The following is a 27,595-nucleotide window of genomic DNA, read 5'->3' as shown; positions in this document are numbered from 1 at the left end:
TCGTTTAAAAGGGATTTTTTTGAAGAGGAACATTTGTGTTATACAGTAAAAGTCATTTAGTACGACTTCACGGATACTGCAAATTTACTAATATTTATCAAAGTTATCTTGTATCCCAAGTTATATAAATTTACTGGAATTAAAGGCAAAGAATTATGCACCAAACAAAGAATTTAAACAGAAAGGGTAATTCTGACCATGACCTAGAAACTTCAACCAAGGTCACTGCACATCCATTGACCAGTGGATCTCTATGAGTGAAGTAATAGCCAGATTGGGCAAACAAAAGAGAAGATATACTCCGGACTAGGATTTTTCATGTCATTCTGCTATGACCTTGACCTTTGACCTAGAAACCTGGTTCAAGGTCACTGCACTCCGGTTACCAAAAGACACTCTCTGGGTGAAGTATGAGGCAGTTTGGGCCAAGGAGAGAGAAGATATGCTCCAGACAAGGATTTTTCAAATAATTCTGCTATGACCTTGATCTTTAACCTAGATACCTGGTTCAAGGTCACTGCACACCAGTTACCCAAAGGCACTCTGTGGGTGAAGTATGAGCCAGATTGGGCCAAGGAGAGAGAAGATATGTTCCAGACAAGGATTTTTCATATAATTCAGCTATGACCTTGACATTCAACCTAGAAACCTGGTTTAAGGTCACTGCACACCGGTTACCCAAAGGCACTCTGTGGGTGAAGTATGAGCCAGATTGGGCCAAGGAGAGAGAAGATATGCTCCGGACAAGGATTTTTCATATAATTTAGCTTTGACCTTGACCTTTGACCTAGAAACCTGGTTCAAGGTCACTGCACACCGGTTACCCAAAGGCACTCTGGGGGTGAAGTATGAGCCAGATTGGGCCAAGGAGAGAGAAGATATGCTTTGGAGAAGGATTTTTCATATAATTCATTTATGACCTTGACCTTTGACATAGAAACCTGGTTCAAGGTCACTGCACACTGGTTACCCAAAGGCACTCTGGGGGTGAAATATGAGCCAGATTGGGCCAAGGAGAGAGAAGATATGCTCCGGACAAGAGATCTCGGACGGACAGACCAACATATAAACATTAGGAGTTAAAGGATTTAAGAGTTTAAAAGCTCGTAAGTATAGTCTTCAATTCAAAATTGTTCTTACATTCAAACTTTATGAGCTTCATTTTTAAATTAGCTCTTAATTAACAGATGGACCAGCATGCAATTTTAAAAGTTTCAGCTTGTTAACAGACTAGGTTCAAGTTATTATACTCACTCAGGACCATGTATTTTAACATTATTATAAAATAGGAAGATATATGACAATATATTAGGAAACAAAAATAAATCTGCTACAATTTGTTGAACGCCTGATTTTTTTGTCAATTAATTAACATCCAGACTGTTTATGGACCAGCAAATAAATAATAAGGGCTTTAAGACTTCTACAAACAAGAAATTGGATGCCTTGTATGTTATCAAGCCCTTTATTTTTCTACAAAAGTATACTGAAAAGTATTAGTCTTAACTCGTAACATGTTTTGCAAATATTAATCTTTGAACGCGTTATTAGCGTTGATTTGATTTAGCACATTTCTCAATGTTCTCATCAATATATATATGTGCAAGACATTTAGCGTTGTACTTGAGTTGTAGTGTAATTTCCTCTCCGCCAAGAGCACTAAAAAGAATACACAGCTAAATGTAATACGTTTACAGTTTTCACTAATTAATATAAACAAGATATATGTGAAACACATATTCTCCCCCCCCCCCCCCAAACTCGATATATACCCAAAGCAGAACTTGACCTAAATATTCTTATGATAAATTTGTATACCAAATTTCATTCGAGTATGTGCAGCTTCTGCAAAGAAAATGAATGGAACTGCAAATCATAAGAATTTTTTAAAGCCCAATGGCAATAACTTTGTCAAAAGTAGTCTATACATACTCAAACAGAATTTGACCCACCATATTTAATTTCAGTATGTGTAACCTAGCAGTTTCACTATATTTCACTTTTCACATATCTAGTTTTTTTTTTTTAAATATAAAAATCTAACTCCCAAAAATCTTATTTTAGGGAGTAAATATGGTAATAGTGTGTTTTATGAAACACTGACATTCCAAGATAGATGATCATCATTTCAGAAAATATTATGCATCAGCTTGAATATATATATATATATTTCAAAAATAAACATGTTAAGACGTTCTCACTTTGGTGATGGGGTGATTATCTAATGAAAATTAAATGTATCCTTTCTATTACAAGAATAATTAAAACCTGTTCTCCTTCCTCCCATGGTAATGTGATGAAATCAAATGTTTCAACAAATTATATACTTTATTTGACAGTACATGTTGCAACAAAGTAAAATTACAAATTTTCTTTTTAAAACAAACATACCAAGACTAAAATAACATAATCTTTCTTAAAACAAAATAAAATACATAATCTTTGTTATCTTAAAAACTTAAATCCAGGCCCTAAGACCATAGCTTAGAGGACTTAAGGACAGACAACATGTTCCTCAAATACATGTATATGGTATAAAATCAATAATTATTCATAATTGTCATTCTTCAGTGATTTCTAAATTGTTTTCAAAGTTTAAAAAATTTTAAGATAAGCAATTCAAGGGATTACCCATGGGGATTATATAAGGATTATTTAAGAAATACCACCCTCTGGTGTCTTGCCCATACTCCTGGTAAGGTATCCCAATTTTAGGTGATAAAATTTGTTCAAGTAACAATACTTCAATTACAAATTCTAGCGATTTTTTTTTTCTAGGAACATGTTGTTTGACCTATATATTGAAAATGATTAACTCTTCAATGTTCAACATACAAATCCAACCAAATCAGTATTTCATTTACTACAAAATGAGAGTAAATGTATTTCAAGTAGATGTACATATATTTAAAATTCGGATTTCCCAATGTTTTTTCTCTTTTTCTGATCATACCTGTATAGTGTCATACATGTCTGTTTGAAAGTTTTGGCTATATTAACAAAAGAGCAAATTGGCCATGGCACTAACCAGACAAAAATGGTCATTCTAGGTTATTTCCCAACATAAATCTTATATCAACTTCTCCCCACTCCAGGGGGTCAAAATTTGGACAAACTTTTATGCACACTTCAAAGAATAATTCAATATATATTGCTTATTATGAATTTGTTGTTGTTGAGAAAGACTTTTTAAAGATTTTTTCAAAATAAAACTTCACTAAATACAGATGCTTTGAATTATGTTTTGCTATTCCTTGAAAAGATTTTTTTTTTTTAAATTAATACGGCTAACAATAGCTTTGCTATTCTTGAGAAGAGTTTTAAGATATTTATTACTGCATTAAACTTGGCCCCTTGTTTTGCCCTAACTCAGGGGGTCATAATATGAAAAAACCTGAATCTACAATATCTGAAATTAAGAAAAAAAGTGACAGACAGATGCTGGATACTTTGTGATTAGAAAAACTTACATTAGCCTTTGGTTCATGTGACTAAAAAAATCCCAAGTTGCACTAAATTTCACTACATCATATCAAATGTTCAACAGTGTAACAAAATTTTCTCCAAACAAGTTCCATTACTAAGTCACAAAAATCAGTACATCAAATTTTCTTTTAGGCTTAAAAAATATGTTTGTTTCCTGTAACAGTCCCCAAAAAACATTCTATGACTGATTCATCCAGGTGTTATATTTATAGTGTACAACCAACATGGCTGCAAAGCGACAGAAAACAAACTTCAAAAAGATGTGGGGGAAATTTATTTTAAAGTAATGATTACTCTTTTCTTTAGGGTTAATGTTAAGTATTTTGATATATTTTATGTCTCAAGTAAAGCTACAACTAATTTCTTTTGAATAAATGGAAACAGCTGATTTGATCAGACACAGTTTTGCCATTTAGCAGGAGAAAAATCAACAAGAGGCTAATTTGAATGGGTCGGCCGGGGTACAGGAAACAAACATTTTTTTTCTTGGCCTTATGGAAAACAAAAATGAAAAAAACAAGTTGATCCTCTCTGATCTCAGTTTTTGTGTCATACAATAAAAAAAAAACACGAGGCCAATGGGCCACATCATTCACCTGAGCAACTGGCTAAACGAAAAATCAGTTCAGTTCTTATCTTGAAATATACTAGTAAAGGTGCATTCAAAGAAAAAAGGGGAGGGGGTATTTGAACTAACTTAAATCAGCCACTTCATACTTTAATCTTCACTAACATATTGGAAACTTTTTTTTTCAAGGTTTCCCATTTTCTGTTACATATTGTTCCCCCATTTTCTTTGCTTTTTTTAATAGCGTCAAGACAATGCTCCCTTGAGGGGCATTTCTTTTGAAAATGCCCCTCAAAATAACGAGAGAAGTATTTCTTTATCTCTTCTTCTTCAGCAGGAGACCATCGGACTCTTTCAGCTAAAAAGAAAGAAACATCAGAATATTTGTTTCACAACAGAATAGACATGGAGTTGCATTGTAAAATCTCACAGCTTTTATGTGTATTTCAAACTTCTGACCAAAATTATGCTTAGAAAATTTCGTTCTCCATTGTCTGAGTATTTAACCATTATAAGCATCCATCACTCCATTTTCAATGCAAAAATATATTTTTAAAAATATATGAAAAAATGAGCAAGCTCATTTACCCCACACTCCCTTAAAAGTTGACAATGCGACAATGACACTGTGCACTTTAAATATATACTATGTATGTTAAATTCAACAAGAGGCCCACGGGCCTTATAGGTCACCTGAGCATTATTTATCAACTTTCCAGTTATTGAATTTGATTCATGTTTTAATTTAAGCCAGATGAGATATGGCATTCACAATTTTGAAAGAGGCACCATTGATCATCATAACAGTACACTTAGCAGTTGCTTAGCTTGGTTACTGAATATCCATACGCAGGGTAGGGGAACAAACAAAATGCCGACATTACCGATTATTTCCCAATTTCTGGTCTTGTTGTTTTTGTTATATTGAATTTTTTACGTACGACTTGTTCCAACTAATCAGTTCCAACTAATCAGTAATATTCAGCAATAATCAGTAGTGCGCCTAACACTGTGAAATAAACCCCTTACCCTAGGTCCACACATTGCACAAATTTAATAAGACACTCTTAAAATTGCCTATCAAAAAATAAATGAATGTTTTATAAATACAAAGGAGCAGATTTCAAACAATTTATTTTCAGTAAATAAGTAGAGCCCCCCCCCCCCTGATACCACGAAAATGACCCAGGGTCCTTGAGAAAAATTGCAAATTTTGTTTACAAGTCTGCAAGATAAGGGCCCTTGCTCGTCATGACTATATAGGTAGTTAATCTTATGGCCCCAGGGTCAAGGGCATTATTTGCAAGAATTGATCGCATTAAAACTCCATGTCCAACAAATGACAATTTACACATTTAAATAATTATTTAAAAAAAATTTATGATGTAGCCACATAAAATTGTTAATATTAGCAAAGCACTTATTTCACGTTTCACGTGAGGAGGGGGGGGGGGGGGGCAATGGTTTAAAAGGAGTTGTGCTGACAAAAATACAGGACTGACTGATTGATATACAGGTCAAAAACATTATACTTCACACATCTTGTTGTATGAGGTATAATCAGGCAGAAAACGCATTTTCAAATACAAGTACTTACATTTCTTAGCCTTTTTTCTACACACTGTAAAGTCCTCTTCAATGTCAATGTCTTGAAAAAGAAAGTATATGATATAAGGAACATTAATATAAGATGCAGACTTGAAAGATGCTGTCATATAAATCAGCCTATTTTTATTGTGCAATGGTAATTTTGAAGTTTTACACACACACACATAAAACCCCAATTGTTTTGTCCATTTCGCTTGGGGCACATATATCAATAATCTAGATCCCAAAAATGCTTTAAAATAGACTTTACATTCCATGTTGTATACATGAAAATAAAGTAATGGATTCATGATGAATCACACATCAAGAAGTGTTGATTTTAATGAGGTACCAAAAACAAATCACAAATACAGTGATATGTTTACTGCAAATAATGTAAACCGTCATAGATGCTGTTCATGACAATACAATGAAAAAGTTTCTATCTAATTCCTGTCTTATTGACATTCGAGATAACCTAAGAATTAACATGTACATACCATCATCCACATTTTTCCCTTGATCAGCAGCATTTTCAGTGTCTGCAAAAAAAAAAAAAACATGAATAACTAAATAATTGAATAAACAAATTAAATTTAATGAACACTGTAAACTGAGTATTATATGCATCAATAAGATATCACTGAATTATAAACAACATATGTGCACCAATATTTATTGTCACAGACCACATGGATCAGTGCAACTTTTTTCATAACACTACTGAAAGCAATGCGTATCTTTAACTGTATAAATACTGGTATGGGGTCTAGAGGTCATAGATGTGCGTATGTTTGGATAAACGTTTGATGTAAAAAAAATTTCTGTGACATCATAAAGATTCGATGATACATTTCGGTGTATTACATACATGCCGTTGGGTTTGAATAATAATGTATTTCAAACATTAAATGTCATAATCAAAAACCATGGAGTTGGCTTATCTGTTAAATACAGGAGAGAGATAACTATCTATGCAGTCCACTTCTATTACATGAATAAAACCCAAAGTACTAACACCAAATCCCTCATCCCAAATTCAAATTTAGGGGAGAAAAAATTATCATTGCTCATCAACATTAGTGGTATGAGTTGCCAAAAAAGATGGGTACCCCAAGAACTTGCAGTTGCTATAACTGATACAATGAGGAACATACAATTGATTGTTGCTATCTAAAAATCTAGTATCTCAAATACTATGATAGATATATGAAAATGATGTTATATCCAAATTGAAGTCTCAATAAGTCTACATGATTTACCCTAATCATTAAAAAAATCTTATATATTGCGACTTTTATCATGAGGTATAATCAGGCAGAAAACGCATTCCGTTTGAGTTTGAGATACCAATGTTTGACTGGATATGATTACCTTGCTGTTCTTGATCTTGGTCTTGAATTTTTCTCTCAAGTGTTCCAAGTTCTACAACGAATGAACATTTTACAGCATATAGTATACTTTAAATGTATTTGCAAACTAACTAATCAATGCTTATCTTAATGTATTTGATAACTATGTGATTTCCTTTCAAAATTTTAACAAGAGGCCCACGGGCCTTATAGGTCACCTGTGCATCATGCAACAACTTTCAAATGATTGAATTTGTTTCATGTTTTCAGCTAGATGCTAAGGCATTCACAATTTTGGAAGAGGCACTCTTGCTCAACATAACTATATACTTAGTTAGTTTATTTAAAACCTAGGAGCAGAGAAGAAGATTTTTAAAGACTTACTGCATTTCACTATATAATCAATAGAGCCCCACCCTAACACCAGAACCCTGACCCTGGGGCCATGAATTTCACAATATTGGTAGAGGCACTCTTGCTCATCATAATTATTTATTGAATTAGTGTTTTTTCTACCTAAGAGCAGAGAAGAAGATTTTCAAAGATTTAATGCATTTTCGTTATATAATCAATATAGACCCCCGCCTAACAATAGAACCCCTGACCCTGGGGCCATAAAATTCACAATTTATGACAAGAGGCCCACGGGCCTTATAGGTCACCTAAGCATTATGCAACAACTTTCCAGTTACAGTGTATTGAATTTGATTCAATAACATGTTTTAAGCCAGATGCTATATGGCATTCACAATTTTGAAAGAGCACCATTGATCATCATAACAATAAACTTAGCAGTCGCTTAGCTTGGTTACTGAATACCCATATGCAGGGTAGGGGAACAAAAATGCACTCCAACTAATCAGTAATATTCATCAATAATCAGTAGTGCCCCTAACACTCTGACATAAACCCCTGACCCTAGGTTGCACAAATTTTTAAAAGGCACCCTTAAAATTGCCTATCAAAAAGTAAATAAATGTTTTATAAATACAAAGGACCAGATTTCAAACAATTGATTCATTTCCAGTATATAAGTAGAGCCCCCCCCCCACCCCTGACCCTGGGGCCTTGAAATTCACAATTCTGCAAGATTAGGGCCCTTTCTCATCATAACTACAGTGTGTATATAGTAGTTCATCTGCTTCATACCCAGAGACAGAGAAGAAAATTTTCAAAGATTCAATGTATTTTCACTATATAATCAATAGAGCCCCACCCTAACACCAGAACTCCTGACCCTGGGGCCATAAAATTCACAATTTTTGTAGAGGCACTCTTGCTCATCAGAACTATGCACTTAGTTAGTTTATTTAATACCTAGGAGCAGAGAAGAAGATTTTCAAAGAATTCATGTAATTTCACTATATTATCAATAGAGCCCCCCCCCCCCCCCAACCACAGAACCCTTGACCCTGGGGCCATAAAATTGACAATTTTGATAGAGGCACTCTTTCTCATCATAAATATGCACTTAGTTAGTTTATTTAATACTTAGGAGCAGAGAAGAAGATTTTCAAAGAATTCATGTAATTTCACTATATAATCAATGAGCCCCCCCCCCCCAACACCAGAACCCTTGACCCTGGGGCCATAAAATTCACAATTTTGGTAGAGGCACTCTTGCTTATCATAACTATTTACTTACTTGGTTTATTTAATACCCAGGGGCAGAGAAGAAGATTTTCAAAGAAATCATGTATTTTTACTATATAATCAATAGAGCCCCACCCTAACACCAGAACCCCCGACCCTGGGGCCATAAAATTCACAAATTTGGTAGAGGCACTCTTGCTCATCATAACTATGTACTTAGTTGGTTTATTTAATACCCAGGAGCAGAGAAGAAGATTTTCAAAGAAATAATTCATTTTCACTATATACTTATTTAGCCCCGCCCTAGCACTAAAACCCCTGACCCCAGGGCCATGAATTTCACAATTTTGGTAGAGGACTCAATGCTGATTACAATCATGCAAATAGTTTGACTGCTTGATGTCCAGGAAAAAAGAAGAAGATTTTTAAAGATTGCATTAATTTTAGTGGTTTTGGCCCCACCCCTCAGGCCCCAGGGGGGTAGGGATCATGAAATTCACAATTTTTGTTCCCCTTCACCCATAGATGCTTTGTGCCAAATTTGGTTGAAATTGGTTCAGTGGTTGCAGAGAAGAAGCTGAAAATGTTCAAATGTTAACACACGACACACGACGGACGACGACGGACGAAAACGGATAGCAATAGGTCACCTGAGTTTACTCAGGTGACCTAAAAAGCCACTCTTGCTCATCATAACTATGTGCTTAAGTAGTTTATTTAATACTCAGGAACAGAGTAGAAGATTTTCAAAGAAATAATGCATTTTCACTATATAATCAATAGAGCCCCACCCTAACACCAGAACCCCTGACCCTGGGGCCATAAAATTCACAATTTATGAAAAGCCACTCTTGCTCATCATAACTTTGAACTTAATTTGTTTATTTAATACCCAGGAGCAGAGAAGAAGATTTTTAAAGACTTACTGCATTTCACTGTATAATCAATAGAGCCCCGCCCTAACACCAGAACCCCTGACCCTGGGGCCATGAATTTCACAATTTTGGTAGAGGACTCAATGCTGATTACAATCATACCAACAGTTTGACTGCTTGATGTCCGGGAGTAAAGAAGAAGATTTTTAAAGATTGCACTATTTTTAGTGGTTTTTGCCCCACCCCCCCAGGCCCCAGGGGGTTGGGGACCACGAAATTCACAGTTTTTGTTCCCCTTTACCCATAGATGCTATATGCCAAATTTGGTTGAAATTGGTTCAGTGGTTTCAGAGAAGAAGCTGAAAATGTTTAAATGTTAACGCACGACACACAACTCACGACGGACGAAAACGGATAGCAATAGGTCACCTGAGTTTACTCAGGTGACCTAAAAATGTTTTTAAATTTTTTTTTTACCGTCAAACTGAATCTCCGACAGCTTCTTGTTTTGGTATTTGCCAACAACGTTGAATTCCTGAATTAACATAAGCTTTGCAATGTCTAATCTCTCGATCATTCCAGATGTTTGTCTGTATACAAGGTCATGGACCTTCTGTGTATGGCCAAGGTGATTGCAGATATATTTCATCTCGGTGTCATTCAGATTAAGGGCCTAAACAGAAATTCAGAATTTTTATTTGAACTAATCGAACTTTAAAATCCATCTTTTGCCAGGAAGAAAAAAGTAAACTACATAAACTCAATTTTCTGGTTCTGGGGCATCTTCTTCTAAAACAGATGTGAGTAGGGGGCATTTTCTAAAATCAATTATCGGCTCTAAATTATATGGAAGGTATTTTTTAATACCCAAATTTTCTATATACAAAAATGAGACCAATTCTTTGTTCAAGATATTCTTTCCATGTCAAAATCCCATTATCCATTAATTGCTTCAATATCATTATGTAAAACTTGTAGGCATGATCTTCAAATGTATTTTTTTTCATGAATTAACCAAGTCCCTTTGCAAGTGGCTACCAGAAGCAATGTTTGACTACTAAACTAAGAAAGAGTGAGGGTGGAATTTTTTTTTTCAAGATTGGTTTCCACATTACCAAGTTTTCATTTTATCAAAAATACAATAAAATTTGGATTGAGGCTACCTCAACAGATGTGCAAAGGCTTGAGAACTATAATGCCAATTTTTTTCAGCTTTAATACTGTAATTTTAAATTAAGAAAAATTAAGCAAACCTGGGCAATTGTTGCAGTGTGTTTTCTCAAGTTGTTGGCATAGATTCTCTCTGGGAATCTCAATTCAACTTCACTTCTGAATTTCACTTGATCAAGTGATTCCCCTGCTCGAACAACAGTGCGACCTGTATAACCACAACAAACATGATCACAAACAAGTCTTACAATAAATAAACTTAATTTGGGTAAATACAAATAAAACATACAATGAAGCGCATTGAAGTGGTAAAATTTTTCGTTTGCATTGAACATTTTCAGCTATCTTTAGACACGCCCATTTCTTTAGAAAGGAAAAATCGGTCAAATGATTCCATAGAATACCCGAGAACAAGTATTCAATAAATATAATAGCCAATCAAATTGACGGTCTACATAAACGTGTTCAACTGATACATGTGTTATGCTTACTCCGGTAAACAAGATAAAATCATAATTATATGTACATATTTGTTGCAATGCTTTTATTTCAGAAGCGGAGACTTTATATATATAGCTTTTTCGTATTTAAAAATATTTATGTCAGTGTAACTCATGTTGCTTGTTGCGGAAAATGGTGTGTCCTAAAACATTATGGCAGCTATTTTATTTTCTCGTTTCTAAAGAAATGGGCGTGGTGTAATGTTATAATTGATGTTCAAAACATGACTCAGAATATTTCATCCAAATGGGAAATTTTACCACTTCAATGCCCTTCATTGTAGTTCCCACTCACCGGTATTGGCAAACATGTAGTTATTCTCTGGTCGAATGCTTGCCCTTTGTCTGGCAACTGGGTCGCTCAAATATTCCAGCACTTTGTTTGTTTCATTTGGGATTAAGACAGGTACACCCCTACCAGTCTGCATGAAATATATTGACAAGTTAGAAAACTCATGGTTCATTTGCTTATTAGAGATAATCTAAGGTAATGACAGTACATACATGTACTAGTTTTCATCAAAAAAGTTTTTACATGTATTGAGCTCAAGTAATAAAATTACATGTATTGTACAAGTAATAATAATCAGTAAACTCAGAACAAACATAGCTGAACTAACTACATTTTTAAGCATGAGACATATGATATAATTATTAATTAATTAATTATTAATTAGAAATGCTTATAAAGCAGATATTAGGATAGAAAAATGATTTTGCTACACATTTGAATTACATTCTCTGATAAACAAATCTAATACATACTTTGCCTCGTATTTCCACAAGATCTTGAGTTTTGAGAAGCATTTTCTCAAAATCTGTTAAGTGACTCCGCAGGGCCATGTTTGCTTCATCCACTGACATCGATCTGTTTTTGTAAACTTCAATACTACAAAGGAAATATTATGAATAGTATTTTAAATTATTCAATATTTACTAAGCATTGGATTTCTAAAATCCAAGTTTAAAATAATCTTCACATAAGGCGTTAAACAATATGCATGATTCTAAATTCAAAAATAGATTTACCGATGACCTAAATTAAACAATTTAGTCAAGATTCATTTTTAATTATCATACTATTGCTTAAAAGGTTTTACCTAAGGCTTTCTAACTCTCCTGGTCTCCTTCTGTTGTACAAAAGTAGCCTTGCCTCAGCAAGTACAACTGCTTCTCGAAATACTATTTCATTGCTGTTGTTTGGTGTGAGGTCTAAGTTCTTTATTTCCCTTACAAGATAAGCTGCTATTTTCGCTATATCAGATGGATCCGGGAGCTCTTTTCTCTTGTTGAAATGCCTCACATCCAATGTAATTCTTGCCAGCTTTGTCACTTTCACGCTCCATTCCATTCTTAGCAATTGTAAAAATTCACTGGCCTCTGTTTTTGCTTTGTCATTACCCTCCTTGATTCCGATTCCTAATTTTGCATTTGCTAATCTACTTAAATCATAGCCTAGCTTAATTGCAGTGCTGGGATTTTTCAAGTCAGCATTTTCATCTTCTTCACAAGCTTTTACTGCACAAGACACAACCCTATCAAACTGTTCTGGGGCTATAAAATAGTGCATGGAAGCAGAGGGGATTTGCGAATCTTCTCTAAGAAGGGAAAGCAGCTTTGCCGCCAATCTCATTCTAAAACTTGTAAAGTTTTTTCTTCTAAGTTTGTTTCCAGCATTTTTCATAAGCCATATGTTACCTAAAACTGTGATAAGATGGTCTCCTTGAGCTATTTCAGTTGTCTTGTCTCTTATCATAGATGGGAAAACTTCTGTTTTTAATTTGGTTGACGCTGAGGAAGAAATTTTACCTGCCATAATTTTGGACTGAATAATAGCCGCACCCTTTGAATCAATATTCTCTTGGATAGGACATGCGACCATGTGTTTTGTGATGTTTTCCAGGACAATCCATTCTTGACAATTTGGACATGGTCCGTAATCTTTGACATTGAATTGATTCGACTTTCTGCGTCTGGTCAGCAATATTTCCCCTTCTTCTGCTGCAAGAACTCTTTGATTATGATTGTTGTTTCCTTTGTTTCTAATCAGAGTTTGTAAGTTCTTTAAACGCTTCTTTAAATTTGACCTATATTCATCATTTTCTTTTACTTTGTCTATCTGTTCTTTTAAGTCCAAGATCTCCTTCACCTCCTCTTCATTCCTATGCTTATGTTGAAGGTGAGTTTGAATATTTGTCATCAATTTATAACAAAACAGGCATGCATGCACCGTATCATAGAGTCTACCATGTTTTGAATTGTGCGAATTAAGTTCGTATTTCTTAGAATAAATTTTTGTATTTGTCACATCCGAAATACATTTGTTTGGCAATATATTGCGTTTGAATGGAACACTTGATGTTAACAAATCTGGATTTTCACAATTGTCTGGAGCATTTTTGTCTGGAGCATGTTTGTCTGGAGCATGTTCTTCAGGAGCATATTTGTCTGGAGCATGTTTGTCTGGAGCATGTTCTTCAGGAGCATATTTGTCTGGAGCATGTTTGTCTGGAGCATGTTCTTCAGGAGCAGGAGTATCTTTTGGAAATTCCCATTCATCCGACACATCACTGTCGTCATCAACGCTTTCACAGTCAAAGTCTGGAATATACACTGATTCTCTATCACTGTCTGTTTCTCCAAATTCCTCCTCCTCATCAGAAAAATTCATGTCAGCCAGCAGCAGTTTTTGATCCTTGGGTTTCAAAGATGTACACTGTCTGTACAAGGTTTCCCTGATAGGATTTACAGATTGATCATCAGATGCTGGCAAATCTGCTTCGAATGTAGCACTGAAAATCTGTGGTTGACAGTTAATACTTTGACAATGTTTTTTTTCTGTACTTAAGATGCTGTCATCTGACCGAGCCTGATTGTCATGATTTTCAGTGGGTGAATAAAGCCCTGTATTAATAGTGTTTCTGTAAATCTGTGTGTGGGTATCAAAACATTGATCAAATGCAGGCAGTTTGACTTTAAGGGCCTTGCAAGGTTTAGGTAACAGAGACTTCTGTGGCATTTCACCAATGACCAGTTGTGTATAAAGAGTGTCAGAATTAATTTGATTGTTTTCACTGACCACAGGGGTTAAATAAGCTGACAACTCAGACATTGTGGAAGTTGTACAAGCTCCTGAGGGAATGAAAGTGTCAGATGATCGCTCCGCTGAGCTTCCAATGGTGATTTCACACAACGTACTTTCAACAGGAATAGCTGGACTGCTTGTTCTTTCAGTTGAATCAATTTCTGGAGTCGCCCAAATGGTTGGAGACATCTCCTCTGACAATGTGGCACCAAGAATGCTAGAGGAAGTTTCTGTTGACACAGTTGCTGAGCACACCATTCCAGAAGTTTCTTCTGCAGTACTTGTACAGGGCACAGTTGCATCCATGCTTGCAACAGAGAACTGGACTGTCATACTTTCTTCACTGACTAAAGAGGTTGAATCTCCTGAGGGGATGAAAGTGTCAGATGATCGCTCCTCTGAGCTTCCAAAGGTGATTTCACGCAACGTACTTTCAACAGGAATAGCTGGACTGCCTGTTCTTTCAGTTGAATCAATTTCTGGAGTCGCCCAAATGGTTGGCGACATCTCCTCTGACAATGTGGCACCAAGAATGCTAGAGGAAGTTTCTGTTGACACAGTTGTTGAGCTTATCATTCCAGGAGTCTTTTGTACAGTACTTGAATGCGGCACAGTTGCATCCTCAGTTGCAACAGAGGACTGGACTGTCATACTTTCTTCACTGACTAAAGAGGTTGAATCTCCTGAGGGGATGAAAGTGTCAGATGATCGCTCCTCTGAGCTTCCAAAGGTGATTTCACACAACGTACTTTCAACTGGAATAGCTGGACTGCTTGTTCTTTCAGTTGAATCAATTTCTGGAGTCGCCCAAATGGTTGGAGACATCTTCTCTGACAATGTGGCACCAAGAATGCTAGAGGAAGTTTCTGTTGACACAGTTGCTGAGCACACCATTCCAGAAGTTTCTTCTGCAGTACTTGTACAGGGCACAGTTGCATCCATGCTTGCAACAGAGAACTGGACTGTCATACTTTCTTCACTGACTAAAGAGGTTGAATCTCCTGAGGGGATGAAAGTGTCAGATGATCGCTCCTCTGAGCTTCCAAAGGTGATTTCACGCAACGTACTTTCAACAGGAATAGCTGGACTGCCTGTTCTTTCAGTTGAATCAATTTCTGGAGTCGCCCAAATGGTTGGCGACATCTCCTCTGACAATGTGGCACCAAGAATGCTAGAGGAAGTTTCTGTTGACACAGTTGTTGAGCTTATCATTCCAGGAGTCTTTTGTACAGTACTTGAATGCGGCACAGTTGCATCCTCAGTTGCAACAGAGGACTGGACTGTCATACTTTCTTCACTGACTAAAGAGGTTGAATCTCCTGAGGGGATGAAAGTGTCAGATGATCGCTCCTCTGAGCTTCCAAAGGTGATTTCACACAACGTACTTTCAACCGGAATAGCTGGACTGCTTGTTCTTTCAGTTGAATCAATTTCTGGAGTCGCCCAAATGGTTGGAGACATCTCCTCTGACAATGTGGCACCAAGAATGCTAGAGGAAGTTTCTGTTGACACAGTTGTTGAGCTTATCATTCCAGGAGTCTTTTGTACAGTACTTGAATGCGGCACAGTTGCATCCATGCTTGCAACAGAGGACTGGACTGTCATACTTTCTTCACTGACTAAAGAGGTTGAATCTCCTGAGGGGATGAAAGTGTCAGATGATCTATCCGCTGAGCTTGCAAAGCATAGGTCATCTTTGTATTTTTTAATCAGGCTGTGGCGTTTCTTTTTTTCTAATTTTTCTGAAATTAAAGATTATTCCATTGTTAAGGAACACATTCACTGCATTAATGTTGAATTTATGCAAGTTATGAACATTCTGTGTATATTAAAGTTAATAAAAAGAAAATGCCATTATAATTTTCACTGAAAATATTGCAATAAATATTGCAATACAGTTAAAAATATTCAAATATATTGCAATATAAAATCTCTGGCCAATACCCAGCCCTACTAATTTGATTGAAAATACATTCAAAGACATTGCCTACAATGTTCACACACAGTGGATAAAGCAATCCTTTTGATCAGATATGAAAAGTATATCCGTAAATAAATTATCTTTATTCTAAAGAAAATTCGAAAAATTACAATTAAAAAATACCTCCCTCAATATTTTATTGTGAATAAAACGCCTCCTTCCTGCATCAGTTTTGTAGAAAATTGGCCTTATCAGAATCAGAAATTAAATTTAGATTTAGTCTTAAATACAAGTGGCATTTCTACTGTTTCTTAATTCTATTCCTCTCAGACCTTTCCCTCCTTTATCCCTTAATGATGACTTTTGATGCCTAGACCCCAACCCTTAATGATGACTTTTGATGCATATGATTTCATTGTTGATTTGACTTGAAATTACTGCTTGTTTACAAATTATCAGAACACAGGTGGCCATCTGCAGATTAACAATAGATGATAACATCAAACTCCAGTAAGAAATCATGCAATTAACCTGTGTAAACAAACAAAAGAATTTTGGTAAGTCCGACCAAAATTCAAAATGGCAGACTGTTACATACAATGTTTTTTGAGAAGATAACTCAGTCAATATGCAATATTTTCTAATTCAGAAAAGCATTACATGAAATTCAAGCTATAAACTACCTATGTCTTGAAAGGTTTTGCAGTGGCAGGTTTGAAAATTATCATGATCTTTATGTGTAATTAGGGTTATATACTCCAATATAAAGTACAAAAAATTTTTTTAAGTTCAGTACAGTGCAGTGCAGATTTCATTACCTCTTTCTGAGAAATTCAGAAGATATTTGATCTTATCCTTTGGCTTTGCTAATTTTTAGAGTAAACATTATTTTCAGTAGAAATGCCACATCTATTAGTACCAACAAAGCAACATTTAGAATAAAAGAAATACACAGTAAAACATACTTATATAACAAAATGCTAGGAATGCACGAGTTTACTTCACTTTAAGGTCATACACAACATTATAGTTTGAACTTTATTGGGCTCTTCACTATAGTTGAAGAGTTCCACTAGTTGAAGAGTTCCACTAAACCAAGGACCTGTGTGCAATACTTTTAATGTCTATATATGGATTTGTACACCTCTTCTAGAACAAATTTTGATGGAAACAAGAGGCCCATGGGCCTTATAGGTCACCTGAGCATTATGCAACAGCTTTCCAGCGATTTAATTTGATTAATGTTTTAAGCAAGATGCTATGGCATTCACAATTTTGAAAGAGACACCATTTGATCATCATAACAATATACTTAGCAGTTGCTTAGTTTGTTTACTTAAAACCCATAGGCAGGGTAGGGGAACAAAAAATGCATTTCAAGTAATCAGTAATATTCAGCAATAATCAGTAATGCCCCTATCACACATGAACCCCTGACCCTTAGGCCTAGATCCGATCCACACATTGCACAATTTTTGAAAAGGCACCCTTGCTTTTCAAAAATATTTGATTAATACCAAGGAGCAGATCTCAAACAATTCATCCAGTTTCAGTATATAAGTACACCCCCACCCTATGGTACCCTTGACCCTGGGGCCTTCAAATTCACAATTCTGGAAGATTAGGGTCCTTGCTCATCATAACTACATAGGTAGTTCATCTGCTTAATACCCAAGAGCAGAGAAGAAGATTTTCAAAGATTTAATGTATTTTCACTATATAATCAATAGAGCCCCACCCTATCACTAGAACCCCTGACCCTAGGGCCATAAAATCAAAATTTTGGAAGAGGTATTCTTGCTCATCATAACTATGTACTTAGTTTATTTAATTTCTAGGAGCAGAAAAGAATTTTTTTCAAAGAATTCATGTATTTCCATTATATGATCAATAAAACCCCACCCTAACACTAGAACCCCTGACCCCGGGGCCATAAATTTCACATTTTTGGTAGAGGAACTCTTGCACATCATAACTATGCACTTACTTAGTTTATTTAACACTCAGGAGCAAAAAAGATTTTCAAAGAATTCATGAATTTTCACTATATAATCTATAGAGCCCCGCCCTAACACTAGAACCCCTGACCCTAGGGCCATAAAATTCACAATTTTGGTAGAGGCACTCTTGCTCATCATAACTATGCACTTAGTTAGTTTATTTAATACCCAGGAGCAGAGAGGAAGATTTTCAAAGAAATAATGCATTTTCACTATATACTTATTTAGCCCCGCCCTAACACCAGAACCCCTGACCCCAGGGCCATAAATTTCACAATTTTGGTAGAGGCACTCTTGCTCATCATAACTATGCACTTAGTTAGTTTATTTAATACTCAGGAGCAGAGAAGAAGATTTTCAAAGAATTCATGAATTTTCACTATATAATCTATAGAGCCCCACCCTAACACTAGAACCCCTGACCCTGGAGCCATAAAATTCACAATTTTGGTAGAGGCACTCTTGCTCATCATAACTATGCACTTAGTTAGTTTATTTAATACCTAGGAGCAGAAAATAATTTTTTCAAAGAAATAATGCATTTTAACTATATACTTATTTAGCCCCACCCTAGCACTAGAACCCCTAATCCCGGGGCCATAAAATTCACAATTTTGGTAGAGGCACTCTTGCTCATCATAACTATGCACTTAGTTAGTTTATTTAATACTCAGTAGCAGAGAAGAAGATTTTCAAAGAATTCATGAATTTTCACTATATAATCTATAGAGCCCCGCCCTAACACTAGAACCCCTGATCCTGGGGCCATAAAATTCACAATTTTGATAGAGGCACTCTTGCTCATCATAACTATGCACTTAGTTAGTTTATTTAATACCCAGGAGGAGAGAAAAAGATTTTAAAAGAAATAATGCATTTTTACTATATACTTATTTGGCCCAACCCTAGCACTAGAACCCCTGACCCTGGGGCCATAAATTTCACAATTTTGGTAGAGGACTCAATGCTGATTACAATCATGCAAACAATTTAACTGCTTGATGTTCAGGAGTAAAGAAGAAGATTTTTAAAGATTGCAATAATTTTAGTGGTTTTTGCCCCACCCCTCAGGCCCCAGGGGGACAGGGACCATGAAATTCACAATTTTTGTTCCCCTTCACCCATAGATGCTTTGTGCCAAATTTGGTTAAAATTGGTTCAGTGGTTGCAGAGAAGAAGCTGAAAATGTTCAAATGTTAACGGACGACGCACGACGGCGGAAGAAAACGGATAGCAATAGGTCACCTGAGTTTACTCAGGTGATCTAAAAATATTGAATTTTTCTTTCAAAATTTTTGTATATTTTTCTTTGAACATGTTGAATAATGCAAAAAAATTCATGATTTGATATCTTCCCAAAAAAACCTAGTAATGCATGTCAATTTTTTATGTATGAGCATCTGATCTTGAAAAATTACCAGTAGGTAAGGTAACTTGCATATGTCCTTAAGCATAATTCAATTGTTATAACTGAAAAATTTGTAATACATGTATATTTTTGAAATTATGGGGAATGAAACTTTTAAATTGCAAGTGTCAATTCATTAAAAGCATCAAGCATGTTGGCTATAAGTTTGTTTTACTGTAACTTGATAAACATTAACAATATATAATCTTCTAAATATATTACCTATACTTGATATTATCAAGCTTGAATTCTTGTCAAATTTTACAAGTTTTGACAATGATCTTTTCACTCTGTAAAAAATCCAAATAGTAAATCTTGACTGTGAAATATATTCAACTCAGACGAGTTAATTAATCTGAAAAATTATCGATGTTCTAACATTTTTGTTGTTTTATGTTCCTTATAAATTTTGTATGCAGACTTCATAGGATTAATAATTTAATTCTATTGCTTCTGTCTACAAACTTTTTGATAACCCTATATATATATATAAAATAATACATTCGTTTTTTGATTTAATAATCTCTAAACATCTGTCAAACTATCATTTTGAAAATATTTCCTGAAATAGAGTAGGGAGGGCTAATAACCATAATTTTATGACAATTTAAGTAGTACAGTGTACTAGATAGGCAGTGTCTACAGGAAGTTAGTAATGAAGGTGCCACAGTATATTACAGACAAAGATTCTAGACTATGTTTTTACATACATTCTCGTTATATGCATCTACATTATAAAGGATGGTAGCATTCTCCAAATCTGTTATAAAATAAATAAACTTACATAGAATTTTCATTCCAAAATGCCACAGAGACAACACCATTTGCACAAACATCCAACACAAATCCAGGCCACCATACTCCCATATCCATTAGGCAAAATATAGGGTCTCCTGTTAAAAAAAATGATACACATATATACTAGTAGTCAAAAATGACCACTTTCTATTACCAAGTATGCAATAAACAAAATAATACAAGTATACCCTTTTCCACATCACATCTTGTATCCATACATGTTAACCTATGGTTATGTCTTTATATGACAATTTTTTTTTTTAAAATGTAAGTATATATATTTTTCTGAAATATCTTTCTTATCATTAAAATTGATTTGCTATAAATGATTTGATATTTAAATTTACCTTCCATAAACAATTTTGGTGATCCTAAAATGAAAAAGAAAGTCACTTTAGAAAATCATGTCCTAACTGACAAGCTAACAATGTCTCTAAATTTATTTAAAATTTTGAAATTTCATGCAAATGTTTGCTACAATATAATAGATATTTTTGCAATAATCTAACTTTGCTTTCATTTTACACTTTAACAATTTATGGAAAAGAGTCATACAATATTTTCACACTCTATATGTCAATCTGCATGATTTGTGTTATTTTATTCATATTTTATTCATATCTTAAGGTCAATTACTTTAAATTCTAGCTGATTGAAATCATTGAATCCAAAGACTTTGTTAACATTTGAATCTTGAGGAAAGCCATGCAAGCAGCAACAACTAAATTTTTTAGGAATTATTTACCTTTTGATTCACTTTGACCAGTATTACTTCTACTCAACTTTTTTCTTTTACGACCTGGCATCTTGATTCTTCTATTAAAAAAAGGAAATTTTTAATAATACTAATGCAAAAATATACAAAAGTTATGCTTATTGTATAATGTAAGAAAGCACTGTTGAGTGTATAGCCAACAACAAAACTTCAAGACTTACGTCACCCAAATATGGATGTACAGAAAAAGATACAGTAAATATTGCACATATTTCTCAGAGACCATGAATTTATTTTCTCTAACCAAGCTTTTTAAGCTCATTCTGTGAAGCATTTGCTTGTTGGTAGATACACTTGGTTGCCGAAATGTAGAGGGTTTTATTTAATCTAAAGCAGAACTTCAAGAAAAACTATAACAGAAAAAAAAAAACAAATTCACAAAAACTTTCAGCACTTCTAAAATTATTCTGAATCTTCATTACTTATCACAGCTAGAATACCTTTTTTAAACTCTCATGAATTCTCTATTCCATCTACTAAAATAGTTGCCCCATTTATAAATTGCAACAAAAATGGCAATTGAAACTGCTATGAAAACAATAAGCAACAAACTGAGCAATGTTTCTACAGCAATCATGTGCTTCCAAATAACCTCCATTTTCCAATCCCAGAATTCCTTTTTTTACAGACTAAAGCTCTTAAATTTTGGACATATTAAACATCCTCTCAATTAATGGACACTTTAAGCTCCTTAAAAATGGACTATATGAAACGTCCTCTTAATTTATGGCCAATTTTAGCTCCTTAAGAATGGACTATATAAAACGTCCTCTTAAATAATGGACAATTTTAGCTCCTTAAGAATGGACTTTATAAAATGTCCTCTTAATTAATGGACAATTTTAGCTCCTTAAGAATGGACTATATAAAACATCCTCTTAATTTATGGACAATTTAAGCTCCTTAAGAATGGACTATATAAAATTTCCTCTTAATTAATGGACAATTTTAGCTCCTTAAGAAAGGACTATATAAAAAATCCTCTTAATTTATGGACAATTTTAGCTCCTTAAGAATGGACTATATAAAACATCCTCTTAATTTATGGACAATTTAAGCTCCTTAAGAATGGACTATATAAAATTTCCTCTTAATTAATGGACAATTTTAGCTCCTTAAGAATGGACTATATAAAACATCCTCTTAATTTATGGACAATTTAAGCTCCTTAAGAATGGACTATATAAAATTTCCTCTTAATTTATGGACAATTTAAGCTCCTTAAGAATGGACTATATAAAATTTCCTCTTAATTAATGGACAATTTTAGCTCCTTGAGAATGGACTATATAAAAAGTCTTCTTAATTGATGGGCAATTTTAGCTCCTTAAGAATGGACTATACAAAACATCCTCTTAATTTATGGACAATTTAAGCTCTTGAAGTATGGATTCTATCCAACTTCTTCTTAAATGATGGATGGAAATTATAACTCCTTAAGTATAGGTGTGTTATTTAAGGAATCACTGTCTAGTTTTGAGAGTATGCCAGGGCATCAACAATAGAGGGAAACATGGGATAATTTGCAGAACGGGCGTTGATGTCCCTGGCATACTCTCAAAACTAGACATGATTCCTTATATTTCCATTTCATTGTGATCAAAATAAAATTGTAGATTTAAACTTAAAAAATGTAGACATAGACTATAATCACACGAGGACTTCCATGCCAATTTCAATAGTCCTCGCCCACTGACGTCAAACACATAGGCAGCCACACGGGATTTACATGCATATTTGGCCTTAGCATCAGACACAGAGACAGATGCGCACGGGATTTGCATGCGTATTAGGTCTCCTTAGCTCCTGACCTATTGACCTGCCTAATTTACATTCAGGCAGAATTATCAAGAAATAAATTCTGACAACTTTCTCAGAGTTATCACAGAGAAAAAAAAATTAGAAATGGAAATATTATACATTTATTGCATGATAGAGAGGGAAATATGAAGACTTATTCAGCAAAGAAAAATCATCGCCCGAGGGGAATATTATATTTCTTGCCTGAATAAGTCTTCATGTTTCCCGAACATTCATGCAATAAATTATTTAATATACCAAAACAAGGAAAACCTTTGGAAAAAAGGTAAACTTTAAAATTCTGCACATTATCATTAATTTTGTGACGTAAACAAAGCTATTAACTACTCTCAGGAGTTTTCGTTCAACAAACGAGAACTATATTTCAGGAAAATACACGTACTATGTAATAAGATGAAAACCATGCCGACGGCCTGGAAATATGAAGTTTTACGGCCCGATCACGTGACAACTTAGAACCAATCAGAAAACACATTGTTTAGAATATTTATAATGAGGTATAATAAAAACATTTTCTGATGCCTGGGCTACCATTTTCTAAGGTAACGCTCATTTCTACACCCAATTAAGGTTTAAATGCCCTTCGTCTCAAAAATCAGTATTAAAGATGCATGATCCAGTCCTTTATTCTTGTATTTATTACAATCAATCTACCATCATTCAATTACAGTGTAAATTAACATTCCTAAATTGTTACAAATATTACAACTCTAGTTTTAATAATGTTTGTCTATACTGGACGTCCGGTACATCAAATTTTTTACCATCTTGAACAAAGTTTATTTATAATGCCTTTAATAATGTGATGCATATCATGATAAGGCCAAGAATAAAACAAGTATCAAGACACAGCTGTCTGTAATTAAATAAAGTGAGATGTTTACATATTTTCTTGCTTAATTTTTCAGATTTGTTTAATTTGGGGAAATTCTGTTACTAGACATTCATTTCAAAGGGAAAAGGTACATTTTACAGGTGCAGTAGTAATTTTAAAATCCTTGTACATGCATGTTTTTATTGTGTATGGAATTTACTAGCAAATAAAGGGGGGGGGGGGAATCTGAAGAACTATATAAACAATATATTACATAGGGAATTTTAAATTATACTGGCTGAAAGGGCAACCTTCATGCAGTATATAGATTCAGTCAGTCACACCTGCTCTTGAATGTTTTAACAACATCATTTGGCAATATTATGGAGTTTTATGGGTTTGTAACTGTAACTTCATATAGAAGATACACACCTCAAAAATAATTTTGAAAATGTCAAAAAAATATGTACCCCAAAAGAGGCTATTTTGCATAAATAGCTAAATGCTCACCAGCTTCTCTTATATATAAATCTCTAAGCCCTCATTAACATGATTAAGGTCACATCCAAACCCATAAGGGAGGTTGTAATGATTTAATAAAAGGTGCATACTGTATACTAGGGCTGGGCAATAATATCGATATTTCAATATATTGCAATACAATGACAAAAAATATTGTATCGCAATACAATTTTGTAATATTGATATATTGGCAATATGCTTACATAAAAGAATTTTGTCATTAAATATAAAAATGAACTTATGAAAGTTTATTATTAAGCCAAACAGTAAGTCAGAAGTTGTTTTGTTGGAACATTTCAGAGCATAACTTAAAGGAAATTAACAAGATTTTTTTTCTGTGTTGGTTACTTATCATGTTATGTATAATGTACATTCTGCATGTAAATTTAAGTAAATTTAGTAAGAAAATGCCATTTTTATATTAAACATAAAAAATATTGCAATACATATCGCAATACATTTAAAAATATCGCATTATATCGCAATACGAAATCTCGGGCCAATACCCAGCCCTACTGTATACAGTGAAATTCTCACCCCCGTTTTCCCCAACTCATAGGTGGAAGAAATTAAAATGACAAATTAAAAAAAAATTGGTACAGTTTCTTAGCCAGAACTGTGATCATGGTGACAGGGTATATTTAAAATAGGGCTATGTATTGAGCAAAAAATCGTACAGCAATGCCAAACAAAGTGAATTTTATATATTTGGCCCAACCGTACCTAACCAAGAACTATTACTTTAAACTGGGAGACAATCTTAAGTATAGACAATTAGCCTCATAATTGAGGGACAATCCTAGCTAACAAAGTACTATTACTTTAAACTGGGGGACAATCTTAGCTCACAAAGTATGGACTATTAGCCTCATAATTTACAGACATTCCTAGTAAGCAAAATACTATTTATTTAAACTTTGAGACAATCTTAGCTCCCAAGGTATGGACAATTAGCCTCATAATTTAAGGACAATCTTGGCTAACAAATGACTATTACTATAAACTTGGCGACAATCTTAGCTCCCAAAGTATAGACTATTAGCCTCATAATTTACGGACAATCCTAGCTCTGAAAGTACTACACGACTTTTGTATTTCTTTTATCTGGGGGACAATCTTAGCTCCCAAAGTATGGACTATTAGCCTCATAATTTACGGACAATCCTAGCTAGCAAAGTACTATTTCTTTAAACTTGGAGACAATCTTAGCTCACAAAGTATGGACAATTAGCCTCATAATTTAAGGACAATCTTGGCTAGCAAAGTACTATTTCTTTAAACTGGGGGACAACCTTAGCTCACAAAGTATGGACTATTAGCCTCATAATTTACGGACAATCCTAGCTAGCAAAGTACTATTTCTTTAAACTGGGGGACAACCTTAGCTCACAAAGTATGGACAATTAGCCTCATAATTTACGGACAATCCTAGCTAGCTAAGTACTATTTCTTTAAACTGGGAGACAATCTTAGCTCACAAAGTATGGACAATTAGCCTCATAATTTACGGACAATCCTAGCTAGCAAAGTACTATTTCATATTTCTTTAAACTTGGAGACAATCTTAGCTCACAAAGTATGGACAATTAGCCTCATAATTTACGGACAATACTAGCTTGCAAAGTACTATTTCAGTATTTCTTTAAACTGGGAGACAATATTAGCTCACAAAGTATGGACAATTAGCCTAATAATTTATGGACAATCTTAGCTAACCAAGTACTATTGCCTAATTGGCAGATAATGTATTGACTTTATCTATTCATTTACCTAAATATATCATGGCTATCAGTAAAAATACACAACTTACAGTAAAAATACACAAATTACAGCATTTTAATCAAATACCATAATGAAAAGGTAGTGAAAAAATAAGACAGAGCTCTCAGCAACAGATTCATAAAAACCTAAAACATTTCCTTTTTCTTCACCTCAAAAGCTTCAGTCCATTAATAGTTGTTTCTAGAATCCTTTATACATTTCCTCAAACCTGTCACATGTCTATCACTCAATTCTTGGATAAAAAACTTCAAATCTCATTGTTTTAAATGCATTGGCTCTTTCCCTGGTACTTTTATCTGTAGAAACACTTCGTATAGGGACATTTAACAAAAAGATTGCTCTTTACAACTGTTCACTCACCTTTAGATAAGAATAAACTTTTCAACATGGAAATCAGATAAGATACAAAATGCACGACAAGCATAGAATTCCGGGAACGAAAAAAAAGTTAAACAACAAAATCCATGTATATATATTTCCAAAACATCCATGTCAAAATCTGAGCAAAAAGAGCAAGTTTCCGAGTAGTCATAAGGAGAATGAAATAATATAAATCCAATTGGAATATCCTCCATCTTGAGTTGAAGTTTCTGTAGCTCTTTATTTTGTCCAGCATTATTACTTCCTGTGATGTCATACAAATATTCTGATTTCAACCCTTGGTTCATGGACCTTTAAATACTTAACATTTATCTTTTTTGTACTCTTCATGAAGTGAAGTAAAATCTGCTTCTGACATGATAATATTTTGCTTTGTTATTCTATCATTCAAACCATGAAATGCCATTTTCATATAAATTATATACACATACCAACAAGTTGAAATTTATAATTTGGAGAATTTTGAGCTAAAGTGACGTCATCATAATCACAAAAATAAATGAAAACATTAAAATTTAACCATGAGAAAAATTCACTGCATTATCTGCCTCTAAATATGTCAAATGTACATGTAAATACAGAAAACATTATTTTGTACTATAAATTGTAGCTTTGTGCGATTTGTAAACTATGTAGCTAGGGTAAAAACTAAAAAGCTATCCGGGTAAACTCCCGCGTTAACGTGACAAAATATTCAATACAAAATTTCACATCATATTATTGAAGAAGGATGAATGAAATAATTCAATTCTGATTCGGGACAAATGAATTCCTAAATGATAAGAAACCATAGACATATATAAGAGAAACATAGTCAATAACCTACCTCACTCACTGTCCTATATTCAGCAGCTGGCAAGATGGCTTCCCTTCTCTGCTTTGTCATCAACTTTCGGAACCCCTCGGTAATGTTTATAATAGACATTCAAAAAAGAGCGGGAAAACTGAGGATTGGGTAAAGAGAGATAACTCTTTCACTCTTGTCCATATAATGGACCAGTGCTGTGTCCAAGATTTACGAGTTTTTTTCCCATCATGAATATTACCTCACAAAGTGTAACTAGGCAAATTTTGGAGTCAGAATTAGGAGTTAAGCTCGTAATTCCACATTAACACCTTAGTTTGGACAGGGCAAATTTTTTAACTCGTAAAGTCTA

General features: G+C 34.2%; 1 protein-coding gene across 3 annotated transcripts; it reads right to left on the bottom strand.

Moving 5' to 3' along the window:
* Positions 1-2,064: 2,064 nt before the first annotated feature.
* LOC134272385 (uncharacterized) lies at positions 2,065-27,595 on the bottom strand. Of its 3 annotated transcripts, none has more exons than XM_062754713.1 (14): positions 26,418-27,595; positions 21,089-21,159; positions 20,691-20,714; positions 20,330-20,438; positions 19,768-19,835; positions 12,232-15,958; positions 11,897-12,020; positions 11,427-11,553; positions 10,715-10,839; positions 9,939-10,134; positions 7,016-7,066; positions 6,142-6,183; positions 5,652-5,702; positions 2,065-4,412 (listed from the first exon to the last, which is right to left on the bottom strand). In XM_062754713.1, the coding sequence occupies exons 2-14, from the start codon at positions 21,147-21,149 to the stop codon at positions 4,198-4,200; spliced, it is 4,920 nt and encodes a 1,639-aa protein (XP_062610697.1). In that variant the 5' UTR covers positions 21,150-21,159; positions 26,418-27,595; the 3' UTR covers positions 2,065-4,197. The 3 variants fall into 3 exon arrangements, with proteins under 3 accessions (XP_062610697.1, XP_062610640.1, XP_062610759.1); XM_062754656.1 differs by having other exon boundaries at positions 27,265-27,595; XM_062754775.1 differs by lacking the exons at positions 19,768-19,835; positions 21,089-21,159; positions 26,418-27,595 and having other exon boundaries at positions 2,067-4,412; positions 20,691-20,716.

The sequence above is a fragment of the Saccostrea cucullata genome, unplaced genomic scaffold, assembly GCF_032062105.1.
Source record: "Saccostrea cucullata isolate Sc308-1 unplaced genomic scaffold, CSIRO_AGI_Scuc_v1 ctg4063, whole genome shotgun sequence".
Classification (NCBI taxonomy): domain Eukaryota; kingdom Metazoa; phylum Mollusca; class Bivalvia; order Ostreida; family Ostreidae; genus Saccostrea; species Saccostrea cuccullata.
Note: the sequence above shows the minus strand (reverse complement) of the source record. Positions and strands in the feature narration are given on the sequence as shown.

Bases quoted from the DNA above. Each gene is read 5' to 3' on its own strand.
- LOC134272385 (XM_062754713.1), bottom strand. From the start codon at position 21,149: ATGCCAGGTCGTAAAAGAAAAAAGTTGAGTAGAAGTAATACTGGTCAA. The intron at 20,439-20,690 runs GTAAATTTAAAT...TTTTTTTAACAG, and splicing joins ACCAAAATTGTTTATGGAAG to GAGACCCTATATTTTGCCTA. The intron at 7,067-9,938 runs GTAAAAAAAAAA...CATTCGTTGTAG, and splicing joins GTCGGAGATTCAGTTTGACG to AACTTGGAACACTTGAGAGA.